Consider the following 24,117-nt stretch of genomic DNA (forward strand, 5'->3'; position numbering starts at 1 on the left):
TATGATAAAAAATTTACCTAGTTACTTATTTTTGTGTGAACAGATTCTAACACTTTATTACATGAAAAAGCTAAGATAGAACTAAGATACGATTAAGGCATGGATCACATGATCATGTATTCCATGTAACATTATCATCTGTTCACATACAGAGTTTATTACACGATTGTATCCTTCTATGCATCCAACTTGCCAGGCATTTGCTCTCTCAAGCAGAGATGCTGTACTCATTTGAGTACTTGTTGTCTTCAAAGATCTAGGTACAAACAAGATAGGGTGACGTAAGGTAGCTGGTGGATTTGCAGGATATGAAATGCTTATCTAGATAAGAGGTATTTCAATACGTATCTCAAGATATTCCTTGCCTTTCCTTCAAGTTTATCCATTGTTGCTGTTGTGATGGCTTGTTCTTTTGTCTGCATCTGGATATCGCTAGCTTCTCGCAAGGTGTCCTCATTGGATACATTCCTCTGATTCCTGTGATTCAGTCAAGCACAATATACTGGCTTGTTTCAAAACATAAACGGGTTTCAACACTGTCTTGTATTGGGATTTCTTTGAAAATGATTTAACCTCTATTTTTGCAGGTGCTAATGGGGAAACGTTTCCTGCCTTAAAAGAAGTTAATTTACCACCCCAGCTTCCACCTTCTGCAAGGGAGAGGAGACGAATCAAGCAGAAAGCGTTGGAGCGTGCAGTATGTATGATACATATTCAGATTGCCTTAAATACGAAGGCAGACCTCCTGTGGTCCCTTAGTGGCTGGATGATATGGATAGGGAGGGTGTACACGTATAGCTATTTGCCCTTTTTAAAAGTGCGCTATTTAACTGAAGGATTTGTGCATTTTTGGGTTTTCTGCAGGAGGATGTTCCACCAGACCAGACACCGTTGCTGCAGCCTGACAGCTTTTCTTTGCACTCGAACTTCAGCCTCGACGTTGATCAGTTGAAAGGCAAGAATGAAGAACGATGGCACAGACTGACTGAGCTCCAGCAGAAATCTGCTTACTTAGGTATGCTCTGTGTAGTAGAGGTGAGGTAGTGAATACTCATACTAAGTAATTACAATAATTAAAGGAACAAATATTAATAGACTTCCTGTAGTTGAACAGTGAGCAGCTGGCTCAAGCGTAGGAATTACTGATAGAGTTCTGTAGCTGGTGCAAGAGGTTCCCCAGCAGACTTCAACACAGCTTTTTAGAGTAAGTTTAGAGGAGGGTAACAGGAAAAGATGCTCTAATTCCTGTCTGATCAGCCACTCATACTCCTCCCGTCCGTACCACTTCTAGCATTGCGCTGTGTCACTGCTGGCAGTAGGATGTGGATATCCAGCTGCATAGCGGAATTGTGAGTGGAAAGAAATGAAGCTCCTGACTGACGAATGTTGATAGGGCGCCTGTGTGAGTTTATTGGCATTCCTAGGAATCAGATGTCTGTGGTCAAACCATAATGAAGATACGCCAAAAAATTGTGTATAAAGTAGTACTTCAATTTCTAGTTAATTTGGATTTTCTATTGGTTTGTAAGGGATCATTCAGTACTTGAGGGTGATATTGATTCCTCTTTCACTGTACACACATTTGAATTTATTATGTATCTATCTCTTGTGACCTTATAATACATCAGACTCTGGGAGTTATCTCAGAGCTTCTCCATATGCTGACAGCCTGATGTCCATCTACTTTGCGTATGAGGTACCAATTATGGCAACCATTAATGGCCTTTAATTTCTCACATGGACTGTGACCCAGGCAATACAGTCTGTGCTAAGGATTCTTCCATACGAGTCTGAATTCTCCCTTTTTTTAGGAGGCGGTTGCTATGCTGTCTAGGCAATTACAGTATCAGTATCCTTTTTATAAACTTAATGAGAGTACAGATGCTGGCGGTTTTTCTGATTTTGTTGCTATGGGTACTCTTGTAAGCATTTAATCCTTTTCTTATTTGTTTTAAACATCTCACTGTGATTTTTAAGTCACTGAAAAAAAATCCCATTCATATTCATTTCTTCAATAATCTAAACAAATGCTTTACTAATTTTACTCCACCCAAACATTTTTGCTGTGTGAACATCTTTTACTTCTCTGCCCTTCTTTTGTCTCACCTCTTTTATAATTTCACCTCATATTGTGTGAACTACACTTTTTGTTTGCCTTCTGCTGTCATGGTCTCCAGAGCTTCAGCCCTTAGACGTGTATAATTTTTTTTTGTGTGTGTGTATATATATATATTTATGTGTTTGTAGCTTTTTCTTTGGAACACATGGGGAGCATCACTCAGCAATTTTCTCTTGGAAAGCGGAACAAGAGATCCTTTTGCTCAGCTGTGGCTGTTAGGGCAGCACTGCTGCCCACACTCCTGCTCCCTCCTCCTACTCATGACATTACCAAAAAAAATGAGTGAAGACATGTGGTTTTATTCCTTTTCCCTTGCAGTTTGATAGAAACCTTGTGGCATCCTCTTCCTTTCCTAACAGCTAGGACTGTTATTTCTCCTCCGCCCTCAGAGACGCTGCTGGGAGAAAAACAACTCTGTCAAATATATAACTAAGGAACTCTAACTGGTTATCTTCCCTTTGAATGTCCAAGAGGTGGCAGTTTCCAGGCTTTGATAAATCTTAAGAGCGGATCCTGTTGGCACAGTAGGTTGCTTTCCTTTATGGGACTGATGTGGGAATCCTAAAGCTACCCTAGAATTGTTTCCTTAATCGGAAAATTAGCGCCTATTGGAGCCAGGCCGCCTCCTCTGTTTTCACCCATCCAAAAAAAACCATTCCCGTCAATGTAGACTTGGTGGGTGCTTTGGGCAATGAAGTTTCTGCAAGCCAGCAGCAATGTATGCGCATTCCTAACCGCGTAAACAAGAGCAGACTCAGATACAGAAGAGAGAATTCTCAGAGCACACCAGATGTGGCTGAGACCCTGCTGTATGTAAGGGAAGTTGCTGAAATTGCTTGAGACGTCCTAGGTGTCCCTCTGTGCCTTTAAGTAGAGGAGTGCTGGAGCCTGTGATGATGTACAGCGGGCAGCAGCACTGATTCCTGCTAAGTGCAGGCTGACGGGAGGGGTTTGTTCTCATCTAGGGGCAGGATGCGCTGCCGGCAGTGCTTAGCGGGAGCCCAGACACCACTCGATTTCTACATCAGTATTTCATGTGAAGGAAAGAGGTCTACGTGTCCCCAGCCTCCTGATACAAACTGTGAATTACCAAGTGGCGATTCCAAAGAAAAAGTCTTTATATGAGGCCCAATTAAGAATTATATGGAGTATACGAAGTGTTAAAATGCATAATGAAGCAAGTTTTATACTGTAGCTGGTCGGTTGTGCTTTCTAAAGGCAGCACCAAATGAGTCTGACATAGTGATGTGCACGATGAGCTTATCTCTGACAAGAAAGTTGTTCTTACCTCTAACTGCTGGAAGATCTAATGGCTTTGCCTTTGAAGGCGGTAATATTTAAACTTGGGGAAATCAGCCCTCTGGTCTGAAAGGCTATGGTTTGTTTTTCTTTAAGCAAACACCTTCCCTTATTTTTATTGTTTCTAAATATCATCTCTTGAAAAAGGAGCAGAAAGAAAATTCATTTTCTTTAGGTATTGTTTTCCCTGCCACGTGCTGTTGTTAACACTGCCAGAACTTGTGCATGTGACAACTGTGGGTTCCAACCTGCAGGAGAGTTCATCATCTGACCCGGGATTTCGGAGACCAAGAGGTTGACTCTGCCGGCTTTAAACCCCGCATCAAGCAGAGGAGACGGCTGGCTCTAGAGAGGGAGGGCGGCCTGGTTACACCTATAACGTTACAGAGGAGTTGTTCTGTTTTAACAAGACTGAGGCAGCCTGGAGGATGAGCAGATCACCGTCCGTGCCATGTGACAGAACGAGCGGATTCACTGCCGAGTTCGTACTAAACAAAAAGTATTTTGGCATTTTGCTTTAGAATCTGCATCCTGCCTTAAGGCACTGAGAGGAAAACTGAGCCTTCGGTCTGTGGGATTGTGCGGTTCCCGTCCTTGCCTTCCCATCTGCGCACCCGGCTGCTGCTTCTGCAGGGCTTGGGCTCTCACCCCCGCGCTCGGACCATCAGCTTTCAAGTCTCAATAAATACAGGGGGGGAAGAGCACAAAGGAGGAACAAGGAACTTCAGAGTTTTGTTTTGCTTTTTGCATCGTTTTAACTACAGGCCAAAAGCCCTAAAACTAACTGTAAACAACCTAAAGCTGGATAGAAAGTAGATTTTCCTGTTACAGAAGAAACATTTCACAGAGAAGCTTTGGTTTCAAAATGAAATTTTAAAAAGTCATTTCTTCCAGAATGAAAAAGCTGAAGTTTGGAAAAATCATCCAAATACTTAAATTACACGACAGGAGTTGCTCAAGTCAAATATTTTATCACTAAGGAATATAAAATGTTTATGTTTTACTGGAATTAGCATGTTTCTGCAAAAACGTCTGTGTTTTTGGATGTGTGGGGCATGTCCAAAGCGTTCAAACATTTTTCTACCCAGCTTTAACAAACCCAGCAAATCGGAACTTGCTCCTCATTTACATGGCAACTTTAAAGAGGAAAACATCGCAATTTTAAGTCCTGTTGTAGGTGTAAGTTTGAAAATGGAACAAATAGCAGTAGAGTTCAGAATGGTAATGACCCCAAACTGGGGCCTTTTTTTGTGTTTTTTCTTGTGTGGTTGTTTTTGGTAGGCGGAAGATGCTGACTTATGCCGTATGCATTTCAGAATGAGCTTGCGTTAAGGTTGTCGTCGCTGCTGGACTGTGCTGTACAGACTTCCTTGCATTTGCACAGTTTATGGGTGTTAAAATAATTCTCCCCTTCCGCAGTTCCCGCCTGAGTAAGGGACTGTCTAGACAACAGCGTTTAGCCGTGGCACTGTAATGTGGTGGCCTTATTTGTACATCTGTTTTCTATGTGTACATGCACTGACAGATTTGATTTGTCCCCGTAGTGGGAGGCTCCATGCGAGGTTGCCTCTGTGGTCTCCTTCTTGATCTGGCAGGGGGAGAGCTGTTGGCATCAGCCGTCAAGGCCTTGGAGTGGTTAGCTGTTGGCTGTAGACGGGCGCAGTTCCCCCAGAACATCAAAAGTGTGTGTTAAGTGGAAACAAATGTAATTTAAATGCATTGTTTATGCATTTATTGCAGACAAATAAGCCTCTTCAATATAACAAAATGCTGTGCTAAGATCATAGAATCACAGAATGGTTCGGGTTGGAAGGGACCTTTAAAGACCATCTAGTTCCCACCCCCCTGCCCTGGGCAGGGACACCTCCCACTAGACCAGGCTGCTCAAAGCCCCATCCAACCTGGCCTTGGACACTTCCAGGGATGGGGCATCCACAGCTTCTCTGGGCAACCTGTTCCAGTGCCTCACCACCCTCACAGTAAAGAATTTCTTCCTGATATCCAATCTAAATCTCCCCTCTTTCAGTTTAAAACTGTTACCCCTCATCCTATCACCACACTCCCTAATAGAGTCCCTCCCCATCTTTCCCATAGGCCCTCTTTAGGTACTGGGAGGCTGCTCTAAGGTCTCCCGGGAGCCTTCTCTTCTCCAGGCTGAACAATCCCAACTCTCTCAGCCTGTCCTCATAGGAGAGGTGCTGTAACTAAGACGTGATGAGCTTTTGTCCCAATTAATAGCTGTATGTTGCTCTGTTTCTCAGGTGATGACATTTCCTTAGGAGACGTGGATGACCTGTTGAAGCGCCCTGCAGCTGATGGCAGACGCCCCGGTTCCGGTGACACGGTTGCGACAGAGCCCTGGCTGCGCCCAGGCACCTCAGAGACACTGCGACGCCTCCTGGCTGAGCAGACAAGCCCGGCAAAGCTTTCACCCGAGAACGCGCTGCCGCTGAGCTGGGAAGGGCTCTCAACTGCCCACGGCTGAGGGGGCCCTGCCGGCAGCCGGCCGTGCCTTGTGGCAGAGCAGGGGCTGTCCCCTGCTGCCGCCCGTCCCAGCTCTCCTCTAGGGACCCTTCTCTTCCCTGTACATAGCCTGGAGCCGCGTGTGTCGCTCCAAGTAGCAATAATAAAGTAACAGAAGCTGCGGTGTAACGGAGATGTAGAGCAGGGATGGTTTTTATTGTAAGATGTAGGAAGCAGAGGAATACCTTGGCATTTTTTGCACTTTTTATACAAGTTAAGTTTCAGCCTCAGAGCTGGACTTACCACAAAACCAGAGTGTGTGTGTGTGTGTGTGTGTGTGTGTGTGAATTTGATATTAAATCAAAGTTTATTTTTAACTTTCTTTATAGACAGACTCCGAAACTGTCTGGAAAGAGAGTGACTCCACAGCAGAGGTGCACTTTAAGCTTTTACTGAAAGAGAAAATAACTTGGAGAAGGGCATTTGCTTTTCATACAGTGATGGGCCCTATCCTGCAGGAAAGCTCAGCAAGTAGTTTCATGGAAAAATGACTATTAGCAACATTTCTTACGTTCCCTAACTTGTTATGTGCTGGAAATACAGATACCGTTGCATATATTTAATTTATGGTTGTGATTTAAGAGTTAATAAATTATTTTGTTACTAAAGCGTGAAAGCAGACTTCAGTTTTCTTAAACTTATCATTTGCTTCAGCTTACATTTATTCCTGAACAAACTTGAGTATTATGGTTCTTTTCAAAGAAGCAGGAGAAACATATGGAAAAGTTGCTGAATAAAAGCACAGAGCTTTAGCAAGAAGGACGTGTCGATGGACGCAAGATTTTAGGAGTTCAGTGAACTGAACCATCAAGATGAAGCAAGGGGGGGTGAGGATGCGACTTTCTCCTGGTTAGGAACTCCCAGCCAGAGCCCAAAGCTTGACCACCAGGGAAAAACAAATGATGAAGCAAAAACAACCTGTAAAAATATATATATATATTTTTTTTTTTATTTTTTTTTTCTTCAAGCTTCTGTCTACCTGCTTGAGGGCCACAGCAGCAGCTGACAGCAGGTGAGAGATGCTGAGAGAGGGGTGTTCAACATTGGGTTGTGCTTTGCTTCCTCATGGGTTTAGCCTCTTCCTTCTCCGAGGCCCATCAGGCTCATTCTCACCATGCCTTTTGGCTCATCAGCGCTAAGGCTTCTCAGGTTCCTCAGTTCGGGTGCGCCACCACTGGCCAGTAAGTGACGCAGAGGGGGCTTCCAGCAATGCAAGACCTAGGCTACGGCGTGTAGCACAGGCCTGAGGGCTGCTCCATTCCACACTTCCCAGAGGCAGGAATCCCAAAATAATCTTAAGCAGCTGAGGTGAAAATGTTTTATAATACAGTTATCACCCCACCGCAGACCCTCTCGTGCTGCAAGTTGAACGTGACACGCAGAGCACAGGGAGGGCAGTTCTGCCATTACAGGAACTAAAGCGAGGTACAGAAAAGAGTAATGAGGATACTACGTGTCCTATGAACCAAGGCTAAACAGCTATTAGGCCTTTTCCACCTAAGTAATAAATAAAGTACGGCATGAAACGGTCATGCTGTAAAAGAGTCATTACGAAATATGAGTACACAGCAGAACAATGAAGCAGTAAGGTTTAAAGCAATAAAACCCAACAAACCAACCCCCAAATACCAAACATTTCAGATAATCTATTGTACTCGCTGCCAACTGCATGCTGAATCTTGAACCCGGACATTTAAAAAAAGGAGTTGGGCAGACATGTGGGTAACAGATACGTGAACGGCTGTTACACCCGTGCTCTGGGAAACGGTGTCGGGAACACCTTGATCATGGTACCAGGAGCACTGTTTGCCACAGGCATGGGGGAGAGGTGGACACCAACAGGGAGGGGACGTATCACACTAAGAATTACTACTCATCACGGTCAAACAGACAAGACAGACCTCAGGCCGGGCCTAGTACAGTGGTTTAAAATTCAAACATTACCCAAACTGAAAAAAAAATAATATATATATATATAGCCCAAGAGGAAAGGTTGTACAATTACAATTAATTAAAATAACCTCAATTCTTCCCCTTCTGACTTTGAGAAATGCCATTTGGTTTTGCTCCACCCCAATTAACATTATGAGCAAACTCGTAGTTCCCGGTCACGCCTTCCAATTCCCTTCACTGCCTTTCCCATAGCTACTTCCCTGAGCTGCTCACCCTTATTTCGGGAGGCTGCTGCGAACAGCTGCATTTCACTCATCCCCCAGCTCCCCGGGGGAGGCATGTTCACTGACCCTGAGCTGAGGCTCCCTCATCCACCTTCTCCATCTTCACACTTCCCTCCTTTGCTACTCCTGAGTTTTGTGAGAAAACACTGGAAAACAATCCAATTCCCGCTTTTACTTACAAACCCAAATAGGTTGAGAAGGCTTAGCTGGCTGACGCATTCCCCGTCAGCAGTCAGGTGAACGGTAATCCCAGCCTTTCCCTTCCCTCCACCCTTACTTGAAAGTCTGTTTTGTACTAATATTTTAATTCCCAGAAAGCAAAACACAGTATTTGAGTTTCCATCTGTGCAGTGCTACAGGGTTCATTTGACAACTCCACCTACAAGCAGGTTTTTTTCTTCTCCTTTTCTGGTTTTATTTATTTACCTTTTTTAAAAAAACCAAAAACCTTACCATTCTTTTTCAGCCCGTATTTGCCTATCAGTGAGAAGACGGTTCCCAGTCAAACCAAGGGCAGCCCCCGTTCTGCCCCCAGCGAAAGGAGCGCATGGGAGGCAAAGGAAACTGTAAAACAAGTAGCTGTGGATTAGACCGGTTTTGATTGCACTGATGAAAGAGTTCAAAAACTTTATTGACCTATAACCTGATTAGAATATGCCAGATGAGAACCAAATATTGTACAGAAAGTTGTACAGAATTTTTTTTTTTTACATAGAAAACTTTACATATCTGTACCATATACATTTTGTCCATCTGAAAAAAATTTCTACATCCATTGTAATACAGAATGCTGGACAATCTTGTCTTTTAACCATCGGAGCACAATTCACAGTATGAATACATTGCCAATAAATTTAACCATCCCCAAACCATGCCAGATTTGTTACTTGAATATATTCAACATTAAATTCTGTACATAAGAGTGAAATCTACATCAAACAAAAAAACATGTGACAGCAGACACAACCTAGACTTGTTTGCAGTGATTCAAGTTCCAGTCCTTGAAGGATCATCATTTTCAATGGCTCGTTATATTTAAAAGCCCTAAAACAAGTATATTACAGGTAGTTACGTCAGTCGTGATATTTCTACCTCCGTTCTTGACAAGTCAGCAACACTAACTTCTGGGCTACAACGAAACCAAAAAAAAAAAAAAGATAAAAGAAAAGAAAAAAAATAATCACAACCCCAAAAAAAAAATAAACCCAAACCTCTAGTGCATTTGGTAAACAATGAAGTGTTATGGGTTTTCGGCAAATCAATAATACAGAAATAAAACAATTGAGGAAGAACTGTATAGTGTTAAAGAGTTTATATTACAGACCTGCATCTCTGTACATTTTTCACAGAAGGATGATTACCAATGTCTCAGACAGCCTGAGTGTGCAAAAAATCTTAGAATAAGAATATCAGACATAGTTGCTAAATATCTTTTACCGTGAACAATAATCTCCATTTTCTTTTCACTATAAACATTTTATCCTTCAAAATACAGCTCTCCTGAGTTGTACTTCTTGCAGAAGCTCAAACCTTTACATATATAGTTCTTTGGGTCCAGGTTACTTTCACACCCGCCATAAACATCTGTTGCTAAACGGCTGTCTAGGACAGGAAAGGGTACTGCAGCCCACGCTGACGAGAGGACTGTGCTAAAAACCGGCTCCGTGCTCAGCACCAGCCGGGTAAGAGAAACCGATAGAGATAATCCATCCGGAAATAAAGGGACTGGAGTGTTGCAAGCCTTAATTACAGTTGAGAGCGTCTGTACCGTTAACCCCTGGATACACACTGCCGTACAAAGAAACCATTTTTATGGATAGCCAGCTCAGCTACCTGGTCCTTTTATTCAGCTGAGGAATAGAAAGTTTTAAACGGAGCAATACTCAGTCACTATCTGCTACTGCTTGCTTATTCCGGACTCTTGTTCTGGTGGCTGGGATATTTGGAAAACCACACCAATCCGCAGGAAAAACCTTCGCAGAACAGCTCGAAGTTCAGGAATAAGGTCAAACTGCATGATTTCGCACAAGAGAGGATAGTAGAAGGAGGCATGAGCCTTGAACTGAGGAGAAAACAAACAGAAGAAACGATTCTATTAGGCAGCGCGTTGCAAGTCAAGAATTTTAAATACTCTCCCAAGTCAAGGTGAGAAACGCCCAAAGTGACAAGCAGAAACACCTTTATAGCCGAAGCTGGCAGTGCTCGAAGAAGGCTGAGCACGCTGTGGTGTACTCTGACAGATGCTCCCTACACACAGTTCCTTGCTAATGCTTATTTTTTCAAGAGGAAGAATTTTCCTATTATCGGTTAAGTGTTTTGCTGTAGCTGGCCCCTTTCACTTCGTCTTTCAGCCAAGTTTTGTTAGAAATAGAGAGAGATGTAAATATGGATTTATCTGCTGCAGAGCTGCTTTGGAGAAGGCCACGGTGATGTACGTGTAGCGCTGGAAGCGGAACCGGGAATCATTTCTTTGAATAAAGCATCAGCCACTAATCCTCTTCCTCAGCAGGAGAGGGGTAAAAGCAACTCCACGCACACTTCTACAGGATTTTAGCATCTTTTAAATTTTCTCAGATGCATTTTATTTTATCATTCACTGGGCCCTCACTCTGCATTACTACTGTCAGCATCCGTCACGTGCAGTTTCAAGGTACGTTCCCTTAACAAAGAGCATCTACAGAGCAGCAGGAGCTTTTAAATCAAGTATGTAACTACGTGTGAAGAGCCGGGCTGCAACTACTTCTTATCTGTAAACGTCTTAAATACCATTCCGAACAGCTACTTACCCTCTCATCACTTATCTTCAGGACTTTAGTCAAAAATAAGAGTAATAAATTAGTCCAGGCTTCCCGATGACTTTCTGATGTAAGAGTCAGGAAATAACTCAGAGCCTCACTGCAGACACTAGAGAGAAAAGACACAAAAACTAGTAACTTAACGGTTTATTTTGAGCTCTGCTGCGGAGAGGGAGCTTTGGCTTTGCAACTATACCAGCGTAGAGCCCTGGTGTAGAACAGCGTCGTTTTATGAAAGCTACTGTAAGCCCCATTAGTAACAGAAAGCAGTGATTTTGCTCAACTCAAAACCAAAGTCTAGGACTTCAGTATCAATCGCGCCAACAAAAGATGATTGCGCTGTTCGTGCATATATTTACAGTGTATCAAGTGCTCTTTGAGAGGTATTAAAATGCATGTGACAAAGTGATACGCAGACTTTAAAAATTAATCTCACACTGATGTCACCAGGTAGTTTTCAGCTCCGCTTACTGGTCTATAAACCTTAAAACACTTTCACTGTGTTACTGACATAGTTTTAAGCCTCCTGTTGCTCAAACAACTTTATAAACTAAAAACATTCAGGTGAACCTTAGTATTCCCAGTAACGAATAACCAAAACGCCAAAAGCTCCTGAGCGCCCACAGGCTCCCCGAGCCCAGCGCTCATTTCTGCAGAGGAGAACAAACAGCATCGGCTCCCTAAAACACCTGAGGTTACTGAAAGAAAAAAGCAGGGTTTAGGGGATCGTTGCTTTACCTTTTAAAGAGGAGCAATGACAATCCCCCACCTACCCACATGCTAAATTGAAAAAAAAGGCGACAAAATTTTGTTCTCTCCTTCAAAACATGTAATGAGAACAAAAAGCAGAGGCAGCATTAGTAGTAGCTGGAGGCACTGCGCTCTCCACACAACATCAAAACCTCTTCCTATTAGCTCTGACCACCACCGTACTGTGTTAGCTCGAGGAAGTTTACTGCGAACAGAGGAGGTCTATCCTTTTCAATAAAAATAAAAATTCTTTAACATCAGAAATAACATCAACAGGTTCAGCCACGTGGACCTTACTTTAGTAGTCTTTGCTGGACTTCCTCCCACGCACTGGTACGGCTTTCATCCATGTACATACGGAACAGAATGCGCAACCCACAGGCAAGACTGCTGGTCTCCTGCTTCAGAAGATTGGGCTTTGATTTGCCTTTGAAACCTAGACCAAATTCCAAGCGTCCATTTAGGTTTTTTGCTTCAACTGACATTTTTCCTTACAGTCCCCCACTTCTCCTTCTAAGCATCTTCTGCACGTAGACAGTTAGAAGAACCACCTCATGTAATTAATTTGTCACGACATTTAGTACAAGGGAATACTGCTAAAAATTAACCTATGTATATACACCGTAATTGTGTTTGGCATCCATTTTTATATAAGCTTCCCAATGGATGTGAAACCTGGGTGTACGATAAAAGGGCACCTGAACAATGGACCATTTTGTCACAATCAAATATCTACAGTGTATACCGTTTTATTGCTTGTTTTTGATAAAAATGTCTACAATTCTACTGTTTCCAAAGCTGTTACTGTATAAGCTCAGTTTGCTAGTGGAGGTCCACGCTAGCAAAAAGCATACTCATAAATATTAATACTGCCGCGCTCAAGGTGAAGTGGTTCTGTGTATGCATCCATCAATGCACAAAACGGCTTGCTGCATATTCCCAGTACGCATTCACCATTAAAAATATTAATACAGCTACCTCCGGTGCGAGGAACAGATTAAACACAATGCTACAGAGAGTCCATTTTCCATCTGTTTCAGCAAATGACATATATTTCACTTAAACACTGGTAGGTAGAACAACCGCCCCAGACAAGTTCTGGGGTTTTGTGCCAATCATGGGACTCACACCTACAGCCAGGGGTCAGCTTGGCTGCCGTAACCCAGTGAAACCTTAAATTTTAGAAAATTGAAAAAGATATTTGCACCCGCACAGATGAGGTCTCGCCCCCTTAGTGATTCTAGGGTTATGAAGTTACAGCCTGATATTCAATTTTACATTCACCACCAAAGTACTTTTGACCTATTTTTGGGTCAATTCAAAGCAGAGTAATACATTCTCGCAAAATATTTCTCCAAGGTGACTGACTCACCTGCTTTCCAGAGGGCAGTTCTTTGTTCATTGTTTGAATTAAACGCTTTAGCAAATCTGTGAGATTCCAGCAGACAATCGAGAAGTTTGAAAAGCTGCTGTGATGTTAGGAAACGATACATCCCTTGATCTTGTGTATCCACATGGACATCGAAGTCTACTGCATCCCTCTATTAAAAAAAAAAAAAAAAAAAAAAAAAAAAACACAGAAAAAAGAAAAAAGAGATTTCAAGTAAAAATTCACAATTTTCTTCAGCAAGCTCCAGTGATAACTCAATCCTGCCCTGTTTTCATCTGTATTTAAATTTAAAACTGTATTAAAAGTTGCATCCACATCCCCGTTAGTAAATCCCTTTGAACAATACACGTTTTAATCTCCACAGTGGTGTGCTGCCCCAGCACAGCAAATGCAATTTAATGCAAGATGTAAAACATCTCAACGGTGTGCTAGAAGTTCTCAAGCGCTTGTAAAAATTGTAAATTAGATGATGTTACAGGAGTTTATGAAACTTCAACCACTAGAGAAAAATGCTGTTAAACAGAGAGTTACCCATGAGTTCTACTTACTTGCGCTGCTGCCAGATTCTCTGCATCCTCTTTTTTGCTAGTTGCTGGGAAGAACACGATATTGTCGATAGTCTGAATCAGTTCCAGTTGTACAACGCATTTGATCAAAAGAGCAGCAAACAATTTCTGTTCTGGAAATTCTTTAAAGGAAATAAAAAGAAAATAGAGTGTTAACTCAAGAACTGCACATTTTTTTGTCTTTTTTGAGCTATTTTGGGGGCAAGCTGAAAAACAGCTTAACTTCAAGCACATACATAAACCAATCCTGGAATCCACCCATCTGAATTATTCTTCTGAAACCAGGACTGATCACCATGTTAACAATTAGCAGGTTTTAAAAAACCCCCACTATTTCCTAACTTTAAAGTCACCTGCCATGTATTGGAAAAATATTCAATGTTACCTAAAAATCACCAAAATTAGTGACCTTGTTGTTAGCATCAGTGCAGTGACAAGAACGAGAGGCTGAGCCTGTCCACAGGCAGAGGAGGCTTAAGATGGCACTGATCATCACTGATGCTTGTTTGTACTTGTGGCAAGTACTAATACCACCAGACATGAGCGTTTTTAAGCACCAGCACGTAACTTCCCACAAGTATCTTAAGGGTTTGATATACTTCCTTCAAATCAATCTGAATACACTTTGTTTTTCCAGCTATTGCATCAGTTGCATTCTGCACAGAAAGAACTTTCGTCTTAAGAAAAAAAAATAAATTACTAATTTACATAGCATTGCAAAGAGAGTAATATTTTTAATATTTTGTTTAGGGTAAAAAGACTGCAAGTTAGCAGCTGAACACAGGTCAAAAATGTGGACCCACAAGAGTCCAACAGATTCAACCAATTTAATTGTCTTCACATCTTGTTTCTGAAGTTATAGCTGGGGCTATAACTAAAGACATCAAACATCTGCTAAATATGACTCTTAACAGATAGAAAATGCCAAATCACTACAAAACACGCACTTGCTGTTGGCCTGGTTTTACTCATTTCTTCACCTACTGTGGACCCTGCGCTGGGTTGATATGGACGTCCATCTGAAGATCTAGGCTGAACAGAATCATGAATATCCACTGACTTCTGTGAGATTGTATCCTGAAAAGAAAGCAAAAAAATAGAATAATTAACTTACAGAAAACTTCTGCGAGCTAATCATCAATAGTGCTGTGCTCTTCATAGCTTAAAACATTTGCTGTTTCAGCACTGCACTTTTTCCCTCACTTTAGTCATATTTGCTATTAGCATTCTAGAAAGATGTACTAAAAAGATGACCTACTAAGAAAGAATTGAAAATTTAACAAGCAACAAATTCTTAATAATGCAGCAAAGTCAATGAGTAGTATTTTGCACATAGGTTTTCTGTATGCCATCCAAGCATTTAGTACGTCAGCCAATAGTTAGTTTGACTTTTACCAGATTAAGTGTATGAAGTTTATGGGAAATGTATGGGAAATGCAGTATCTACCTTGATCTACAATAAAAACCGCTAATAGTTTCCATGAGAATTTGTATTCCTTTTATAACAGGTGAAAATGTGAACACACAGCTCAAATGACAGGTCTAAACAACATGAGGTATCAAACTTCAATCTTTACTTACCTTTACTCCCTTGAATGTTCTGAATTATAAGCTCCTACTAACACGTTTGTAGGTGCTACAGGAATTTACCACGGTAAAATGATGGAGGAGAAGAATATATTCCTATCAATAAAATCCTCTAATTCCAAATCCTTTTGCCAGACTTCTGCAATGCGTTCTGATTCTCCATGTTTTATCGTGTTATTTTGTGAGCTAGAACCCAATGACTTTGCAAGATGAATTGTTGGGGTTTTGGTTTTAAGATATTGTTAATAAATATCTTCCTTCATTAGCTGAATGTAAAGTATTAAAATCAATGGTAATACCGACTGGTTTCATTTCAGAAAGCATTTGTTAAAAGAGTAATGTAATTAATAACAAAATACGTTATCATTAACTGCAAAGCAGTTATATGGAGTGATTACTGTCCCTTTCAATAACCCAGCATTTCTATTGGCATTTGTTCCGTAAGTGCCACTGGAGACTGCACATTAATTCCCTCCGTTGTGTTGTTAGCAAGGTTTAAATCTACACATACAGTTCCTATAAAGAACGTACCGACTTCTCATACCAGTAAATAACCAAGGTTTTCATCTCTATTAAGTATAAAGATACTTTAAATAGGTATTATGGCTATAGATAGTAGAACACTTCATTATATTTGAACTGCCTGAAGAAAAATTATATGGAAATATCTAAAGCCTGCAAAAATTCTATCCTGCTAAAAGAAAGGATCCAAAATACATCTCCTTTAACGCTTTTATACAAGTTCTGTTAATTTTGAAGTTATAAAGTGTCTTTTTACGCTGAAGACAAAAATGATTTTTGAGAACACTTACACTCTGATGTAAGTAAATTATGTTAACACTCCGTAAAGATAAATGGAGGGAGTTGGTCTCTCTTAGTAGAACCATAGGACCATATCCTTGAACAATTTTTATCAATTTTTATCAAATGCTTCATTAATCTATAAAGAACTTCATGCAGCAATCTTGTGAGAATGTCCAAAAAGCGAAACTAATTCTCGTCAGTAGTAAAGTAGCTACAGGGCTGCCACTTGTAGGCAAATCCAAATTTTACATCAGTTTATTCAATCAGTACTAAGAGATCTGATGGTTACATATATTTTCTAAAATAAATACCATAAACACTGATGTTTAAGTTTTTACTAGCAGAGAAAATTTAAAGGGAAAAAAGTGTCAATCTAACTGGCGATCTTTCCACCTCCAGCATTTTCTCACCGTGCCAGTATATCGAAGAGAATATTGAACAAAATGAAACAAAAACCACACCCCAGACCACAAAAGTACTCAACCCCTAAATAGAGTATTACAGAGACCTACCAGACACAGGACATTACCTAAACCGTACACAGGTAACGACCTACAGCCAACTTCTGGAAGCCAACTTTGCTGCAAACACAGACATACTTTTCTTTCTCAATTAATTCCTTGTCATCTTTAAGCATTAAATAGCACTTTAGCTGGAAAAAACTTCACGTAAATCAAAATCGAAAACTGGGTTTCAACTAGGTATACTTTTCACTTAGTCTACATCACAACACATTTGAAACAAACCCTGGCAAGCTTTCAAAATATTGCTTACCAGTTTTTCTTTTGCATCAGAGGGAGATCCAGAGCCAAAGTCCCCACTGACTGGTCGCCAAGTCAGCAGCCTTGAAAACAAAAAACAGTACCAAATTTAATAAGTTTGAAATACAAATCAGGACTGATATTCTAAGAAGTCCACTTCAATATAGTGGAAATATTGTTTAATTTAAATTAATGGAAGCCAAACATAAAAAGAGTCTGATATAGATACTCCCACAAATTAATAAACTAATTTCAGTTTTAAGTATACATTTTATTTTTTCTCACATACTGAAAAATTTCAGCATTGTGGTTTTTGAACTTCAGCCATGGACGGACAACTGAATTATGTGGAGGTGGATTAATTTTTCTCAGAAATATTTCATTTAGCTTTAGGCAGTGCTCTAATGCCATTAGTGGGGGCCTTGTTCTCTCACGTTGCCTTAAGCTTTACCTGCAATGATGAATGAATTTGCCCCAGGACAGATCAGCACGAACGTCTGTAGATGTTTTGCATTCTACGTTTGGGATATGATCCAGCATTGTGGTTCTATTTCTACTTTGGATTGAACACTTCCCCTTAGGATTCACTGCTGTTACGAGGTACCAAGTCACTGACAATACTTCTGATCTCTTCCCTGCCGTTTTCCTATAGCACGTTGCTGTCTTGAGGATCTTCGCCTTAAGCACTAAAAAATTTCTACATTAATTGTAACTTATTGGGGCTGTCTGTGCCTTCCGAGAATTGAGGGAAACTAGATTAAACAACCTAAGCGGTCCCATCATCTCTTTTTCTATCAATCCTATTGCTACAAAGTAAGATTAAAGTTATTTGTCCCTGTTAAGATTTCAAACTGTTTAGCCTCCATCTGTGTGAGGCAACGCTCAATGGACATTTGTGTCTGCGTATCCTAAGTGAGATCTTTCCCATTGTGTTAAGGATCCTAAATTAACCTATCACTGATCTTTATGCAACTAAAAAGACACATCAGAGATAAGAAAGATAAAATCTTGAGGCATGTAATGAGACAACAAATAAAGTAGAGCAGAGAATTGAATTGATTCTTGAAAGCTACCAGGACACAAATTGTAGATCATTCTGTTGTTAAATACAGTGTAATTTATTTTGGGCTGTAAAGTCTTAAACTACCATCTGCCAAAGGAGGTATTGGAATAATGAGCCATTATGAGCCAGTAGAGGCCAGATCATCATAATCTGTGCAAGGAACCAATTCTAACTCCTGAATTTCCTGAGGACAAGACAGCATTCACCCTGGCTTTCTCAGCACCAGCGAGGCAAGATTTGCTCTCATGAAGCTTCAGAAAATTTCAATTAAAAAAAATTATAAACAGAATAGAAAGTAAATAAAAAGAAGAATCAAAGGAACTATTAAAATGAGCTAATGAAGTATGCGCTGGATAAACAAACAGTGAGGTGCACTGAAAACTGGTTGAACAGCCAAGCCAAGAGACGGGTGATCAGGGCATAAAGTCTAGTGGAGCCAGCAACAACTGTACCCCAGGGGTCAATACTGGGTCCAATTCTGCTCACCATTTTCATTAATGATCTAGATGATGGGGCAGAGCGGACCCACAGCAAGTTTGCTGATGACACAAAACTGGGAGGAGTGGCTGACACACCAGAGGGTCATGCTGCCACCTGAAACGGGCTGACTGGAACATTGTGCAGTTCAACAAGGAGAAGTGCAAATTCTTCACCTAGAGAGGAACAACCCCATGCACCAACACATGCTGGGGACCACCCAGCTGGAAAGCAGCTTGGCAGAAAATTTGACCCTGGGGGTCCTGGTGGACACCTGGTTGGACATGTAATGTGCCCTTGCTGCCAAGAAAGCAAATGGTACCCTGGGCTGCATTAGGAGAGTTGCCAGCAGGTGGAAGGAGGTGATCCTGCCCCTCTACTCAGCACTGTGTCCAGTCCTGTGCTCCCCAGTATGAGAGAGACATGGATGTATTGGAGAGAGCCCAGCAAAAGGCCATGAAGATCATTAAGGGACTGGAGGACCTCTCCTGTGAAGAAAGGCTGAGAGAGCTGGCACTGTTCAGTACTAAGTTTTCCAAGCAAGGAAATAATATGATCACCTCTCTCTGCAAAAGGGTAACTTGCCAAGAATCAACAGAGGCTTGGACTGCAACTAAGAACTCCTGCAGCCAATGCTGCAACTATTAAATTGAAGAAATAAGTTACACAATACCTGGAAGATGTTTTATATGAATGCTAAAAAAGAACGGATGTAATCCTACCTGATCAGATTAATAAAAACCTCTGCCAGAAGACACTTTACATTCCAGAGATTCATGGCATCTGACTATTTCAAGACAATTAGCAATAAAGCACTTGCCCACAAAACTTTCATATATACCACTGTGTGATTTGTCTCTGTCTTCATTTCAACATTAACTGGGGTGTTATTTCCAGACATGGGAAAACAAATGTAAAAGGTGCATTTGCCCCCTTCTTTAAGTACAGGGTCAGCCTTCACAACGAGCTGGGTATTAAAACTGTGTTGTCAAAAGAACCCCACGCATTAAGGCTGGGAGGGCAGGAAAAGCTCTACTGCAAAAATATTGCCAATAGAGGGACTCAGAAATACAAATATGAAATGCCAGTCAAATCAGGAGTCACAGAAAAAGAACCAGATCCCATAAAAAGAGAGGAAAAAAAAGGAGGAGCAGTACAGAAGGAGAAAGAAGCATCCTCCTAGGGGTCAGAAAGAGAAGGAAAGAAAATGAGTAAAAAGTCTCCTTTAAAAATATGAACGAATACCTGTATATTTTTATAATTTTTTTCTTACCCATCTAAAAAGCTTCAGTTTTAATCAAATATGGCCAAAGTGAAGAGACTGTTTTGAGCAGTTTTGTGTCACCCAACAATTGTTTGGAAAAGAGCAGACGTACTTTCACTGTGCGAAAGACGACTGATTACATATGCTCAAGGGATTACTCACGTATAAAATCCAAGTAAGATTTGCTTTAGCCCGCGAAAGTTGTGAACCCCCCAGAAACATAAGAAGGAATAATATAACGAAGTTCTCAAAGAAGGCACAGAAAGATTAAAAAAGGAGATGGGAAGTAAAGAATGGAAATCTATGGAAGGAGTCAGATACTCTCCTGGGAAAAATAACCTATTTGAAAAGCAGAAGTGCCATGAACATCAAAGGGAATAATGCACATATTTCAAATCAGATATAGCTAAAGGCAACAACAGACCATGTCTAAATATCAAGATATCCAAACGGCTCCTCTAGAAGGGTTTCTAATATTCAACCATAAGAATACCCAGAAACCTATGTTTTGATCCCATGTGGAAACCAAAGCAAATATTCTGCTAACGAGTATTCACTTCAAAATCTTTCGGGATGCAGTAAATTAGGGCTAATTCAACTGGACTTTTACATCCAGAGATTTGATTTCAAACTTTATTTTTGGCAGTAACCAAATTGCTAAAAAATTATCTTGCTAGCTAGATGTTTCAGCTTTATTTTAGTATTATTTTTTGGATGCAATTAATTCACACCTACGCACATAGAAAAGTAGGTGAGGCACTGACAGATGGATTAACTTATCTCTTAAGCATGAATGAATCTCTCGCACAGTGCTATCTGATACATAACTCTAAAATTAAGGAAAAACTGATGTGCAGAAGGTTCCCTCTTGCTTCAGTTTTCTTCACTCCTAAACTAGGTGACACCCAGAAGCAAATGCTATGAACTAGCTGACAGACATAGGACAAGTAATAATACAGCCATTCAAATTAAGACTATCATATTTGAAAACAAGTAGTGCTTCACTTCAGTGTTGGCAGGGTAGGGGAAAAAAACCCTCATATTTATGGTATTTCTAGTTTTTTAGCAGTTTATCACTTACAACACGAAACTAGTATATCTAGCACCTACTTTATCATTATGTTCCAAGGAACTCTGCTTCATTTTAGTCCACATGTAACAGCTTTTTGTTCACCCCACCTACTAAGATACCTAACAGTTTGAAATCAGCGTCGTATACCTAAACTATGTTACAAAGTATAAATATTAACAGTTGTCTTACGCATGAGGGATTGTAGTTTTGAAAATATCCAGCATGCAAGTACATGTTTTATCCCAGATTTCTAGGGTAAACTTTTCACCATTTAGGATGACAACATTCTCCAAACAGTTTGTACCAGACCGTGCCAGTTGTTCATTGTCTGCAAAAGACACACAGTGCATTTGTTTATTCACATTCACAGTAAAATGTTAACATTGTTTAACAGAAATTGGTACAGTCCTACCTTGCTGCACACACCAGTACAGCTGTGCAAATATATCATCCAAAAGAACATCACTAAGTACTTCTAAATACTGTGTGAATACATCACATATTGCATAAAGTGCATGGTTACAAGTAGTTGTCATCCATTCAGCTTTCTAGGAGGGGGAAAAAAAAAAAGTTACAATTTTATTTAAGGTGAAACTTTCAGGATACACATCCCTGCAGGCAGACGGATATATGTATTTACTCAATCTGAATTGTTTTATAGTGACATGCAATTCCTCTCTGTATCTCAAAACCCCCAAAACCTGGAGCCCCAACTTTTGTTTTGCTAACTAGCAGGTTTAAAAAACTACAGAAATAGATAAACAACTACTCTTGGAGACCAGATTATAGGCCTGACAAGCACTTACCATCATGAGATACTGAGTTTGAAATTAATATCTAACCCTAAATGTAACTCAATAGTTTAACACCAAGCTAAGTTTTCTGTTTTTCTTCTAAATATTTTCCTTTCCAGGCAATAAAAATTTAGAAAGTGAGACACGTCCTTCAAAAATAGTCAGAGAGAGCCTCCCAAAGAGTTGAAAATTTTGATCAAACTTCTAATATTAATAATTTACACATAATTTACATTAGTAAGTCCATTTCTGCTTCACTTCCTTGTCAGGACAGTACCTGGTCTTGGTTTGGCAGGTCAAAACCTTTCTAGTGTTTGTAGCATAAACTACTAGGCCTTTTACACACATGGTTTAAAAAAAAAAAAAAAAAAAAAAGTGAGGGAAGTGACAGTATCTCCAACAGAACGCTAATAAAACAAAATAAGTCTACTAGAACTACAGGTCAACCATGCAAGTATTGAGGTTTGCCTTACATTACTTGATAAGCTACATTAGTAATCAGGTTTTCTACTGTAACTATAGATCCCATGTAAACTATCTTCCCCCACTTTTTCACCTCAGTCTGCTGTTCTGGCAGTTTCATGTTGTCAAATATCCTGAAGACAATCCGAAACAAATCTTGCCACCAGTGTTTTTCGTAAGTATGGCCGTATGTCTTCATTATTTCAAACATTACTGTTAAGCCCCTGAAATGAAGAAAGGACAACACATATTAAGAGTTACAAAGAGACATGCGCTAGACCAAATCTGTCCAACTGCAACAGCAATAACAAACTCAAAATACTGTTAAGAACGTTACACATTGATCTGATGTGGATCCGTCACACTAGTACACCAAAATTAAGGATAAAATCAGCTTGTTTAAAAAGCACTTAAAAGTCACAGGCAATAGCCAGAAAATACTTTTGAGAACTGTAGTAATTTTGAAGTAAAATAGGAAAATAACTACATTACAAAGGACCACAAAAACAAAGGAACAAGTATTTCCAGGTAAGAAATACAGAGGTCTAGAAACGAGTATTGATCCCCACCAGCTATACAGGGAGTCCAGATGCACAGGTCCCATGTAGATGTGTAAATTTGAAATTATTTGCATACAACCTCTCATATTTAGCATCAGAACTGCAACAAAATGAACTGTTCAAGGGAAAAGTCATATTCAAGGAAAATAAGCAGGATTATCATGAAACCATAGCACAGCTTTGCTTTTTCAACTGTTTCTGCAATCTGCAACCAGTTAATGAACGATGGTATAAAACCAGTTTTAAAATCCTCAAAGTATGATAGGCAAGACACAGGAAGGCAGGGAGGACCGGGGTCATGAGTTTTAATTAAAACCAAAAAAAGATTCCAACAGCATTTTGCTGTTGGAGTCCACTAAAACAAAACTTACTCCATGCATGGAACTTTTTACATTTGTTTTAAACAGAGCAAAATGGAAATGTGACACAAGGCTTACCCCGGTCAACTATAACAAATCACTGAAATGGAGTAACAGGGGCACATATCATGGAATCAAACATCATACATTTATATTTGCTAATCAAGAGAGAAGATCAGTATTGCCACTGGAAAAATACAGATTTGGGTATTAATCCAATCTAATTGGATTAATCCAATGTAATTTTAAAAAAGGGGGAGGGATTTAATGCATATTGACCATTTAGAGCTGACCTTCCACGTTAAAATAATGCTTGCTTGTTTTATGTCAGGAAAGTCAACTTTTACATTTTACTGTGTTCTGTGCATAAACTGCCTCCGTCACATCTGATTAAGCTGAGCTGAGCTGTTTTAAATAATTTACAGGTCCTATAATAAAGGTAAAACAGTCACCATATTTTAATTTACGTAAGCTTTAATTTATTTTCAAATGAACTACTGGAATAGTTCTTATTATTGTGATTTCACGGCTATTCATCCTAAACAGGCACTGTTTGAATATTTAACTTTAAGGAAATGTAATACTTATCTATTTAACATAATGCAATCACAACCACATTAACTTCATTATTTATTACAACGGAAGATAAAAGTTTCATATGTAAAGAACAGAGACTTAATTTCTACGTTCCAGCACATATTTAAAAGGTGTTTCTAAAAAGTCTGATGCTCCCACAGTGATATCACCTAAATTAAATACGTAAGCCATTTTAAGACAGCTATGTTTACTAACAAAGTTGTTCATGTTTTAAAAGTGTAAAGTAAGCCTTTTAAAATTTGAATTACAAATACTGATTGTTACCTGGTTCTTACATCTAATTTGCATCTATTGATGATACAGGACAACTCAAACAGAATTGGGAACCATCCTCGTACCCACACTCTGTCTTCTGGAGCTACATTCATATCATCACTTGTGTATTCCTTGAATGCCTTTAGAAGAAAACACAGGGTTTATACAGAGTCGTTAAGAGTTTGGTTCTTCAAAATAAAACACAATTTGGACTGTAAATAACAATTCTGCTGTACTAGTATTATAACCTGATTGCCTGAGCTGGCAATCAAAATAACAACACTGAGAAGGTGAAGTGTTTTTCAAAGTAATACTTAATACATTATGAAAAACAAACTAAAAATTAAAAAAGGTGATACATTCAAGCATCAGTTTTTGCTTGCAGTTCAGTCTGAGTCTCTTACTTTCTTTTCATAGGGACAGCACTGACAGTGAGGATCTGT

The 24,117-nt window shown here is 40.0% G+C and overlaps 2 protein-coding genes across 14 annotated transcripts in view; one reads left to right on the top strand and one right to left on the bottom strand.

Moving 5' to 3' along the window:
- Positions 1–6,819, top strand: part of CSPP1 (centrosome and spindle pole associated protein 1) — a 66,527-nt gene extending 59,708 nt beyond the window's left edge. For 7 of the 12 annotated variants that reach the window (XM_063327002.1, XM_063327003.1, XM_063327001.1 and 4 more), the window contains 3 exons: positions 588–697; positions 865–1,015; positions 5,680–6,819. In XM_063327002.1, coding sequence (XP_063183072.1) covers positions 588–697; positions 865–1,015; positions 5,680–5,903 — 485 coding nt within the window. In that variant the 3' untranslated portion in view covers positions 5,904–6,819. The remainder of the gene's footprint in view (positions 1–587; positions 698–864; positions 1,016–5,679) is intronic. The other 5 variants (XM_063327004.1, XM_063327011.1, XM_063327013.1 and 2 more) reach the window with 1 other exon arrangement.
- A 1,873-nt stretch (positions 6,820–8,692) lies between these two features.
- ARFGEF1 (ADP ribosylation factor guanine nucleotide exchange factor 1) overlaps positions 8,693–24,117 on the bottom strand; it is a 94,352-nt gene continuing 78,927 nt past the window's right edge. The window contains exons 29-39 of one of the 2 annotated variants that reach the window (XM_063326998.1): positions 23,684–23,814; positions 21,998–22,127; positions 21,060–21,195; positions 20,837–20,975; positions 16,785–16,854; positions 14,567–14,696; positions 13,602–13,741; positions 13,036–13,204; positions 11,961–12,099; positions 10,905–11,022; positions 8,693–10,180 (exon numbers count right to left, since the gene is read on the bottom strand). In XM_063326998.1, the coding sequence (XP_063183068.1) occupies positions 10,016–10,180; positions 10,905–11,022; positions 11,961–12,099; positions 13,036–13,204; positions 13,602–13,741; positions 14,567–14,696; positions 16,785–16,854; positions 20,837–20,975; positions 21,060–21,195; positions 21,998–22,127; positions 23,684–23,814 (1,467 nt within the window). In that variant the 3' untranslated portion in view covers positions 8,693–10,015. The remainder of the gene's footprint in view (positions 10,181–10,904; positions 11,023–11,960; positions 12,100–13,035; positions 13,205–13,601; positions 13,742–14,566; positions 14,697–16,784; positions 16,855–20,836; positions 20,976–21,059; positions 21,196–21,997; positions 22,128–23,683; positions 23,815–24,117) is intronic. The other variant, XM_063327000.1, reaches the window with a different exon arrangement.

This window comes from Chroicocephalus ridibundus, chromosome 2, assembly GCF_963924245.1.
Source record: "Chroicocephalus ridibundus chromosome 2, bChrRid1.1, whole genome shotgun sequence".
NCBI lineage: Eukaryota > Metazoa > Chordata > Aves > Charadriiformes > Laridae > Chroicocephalus > Chroicocephalus ridibundus.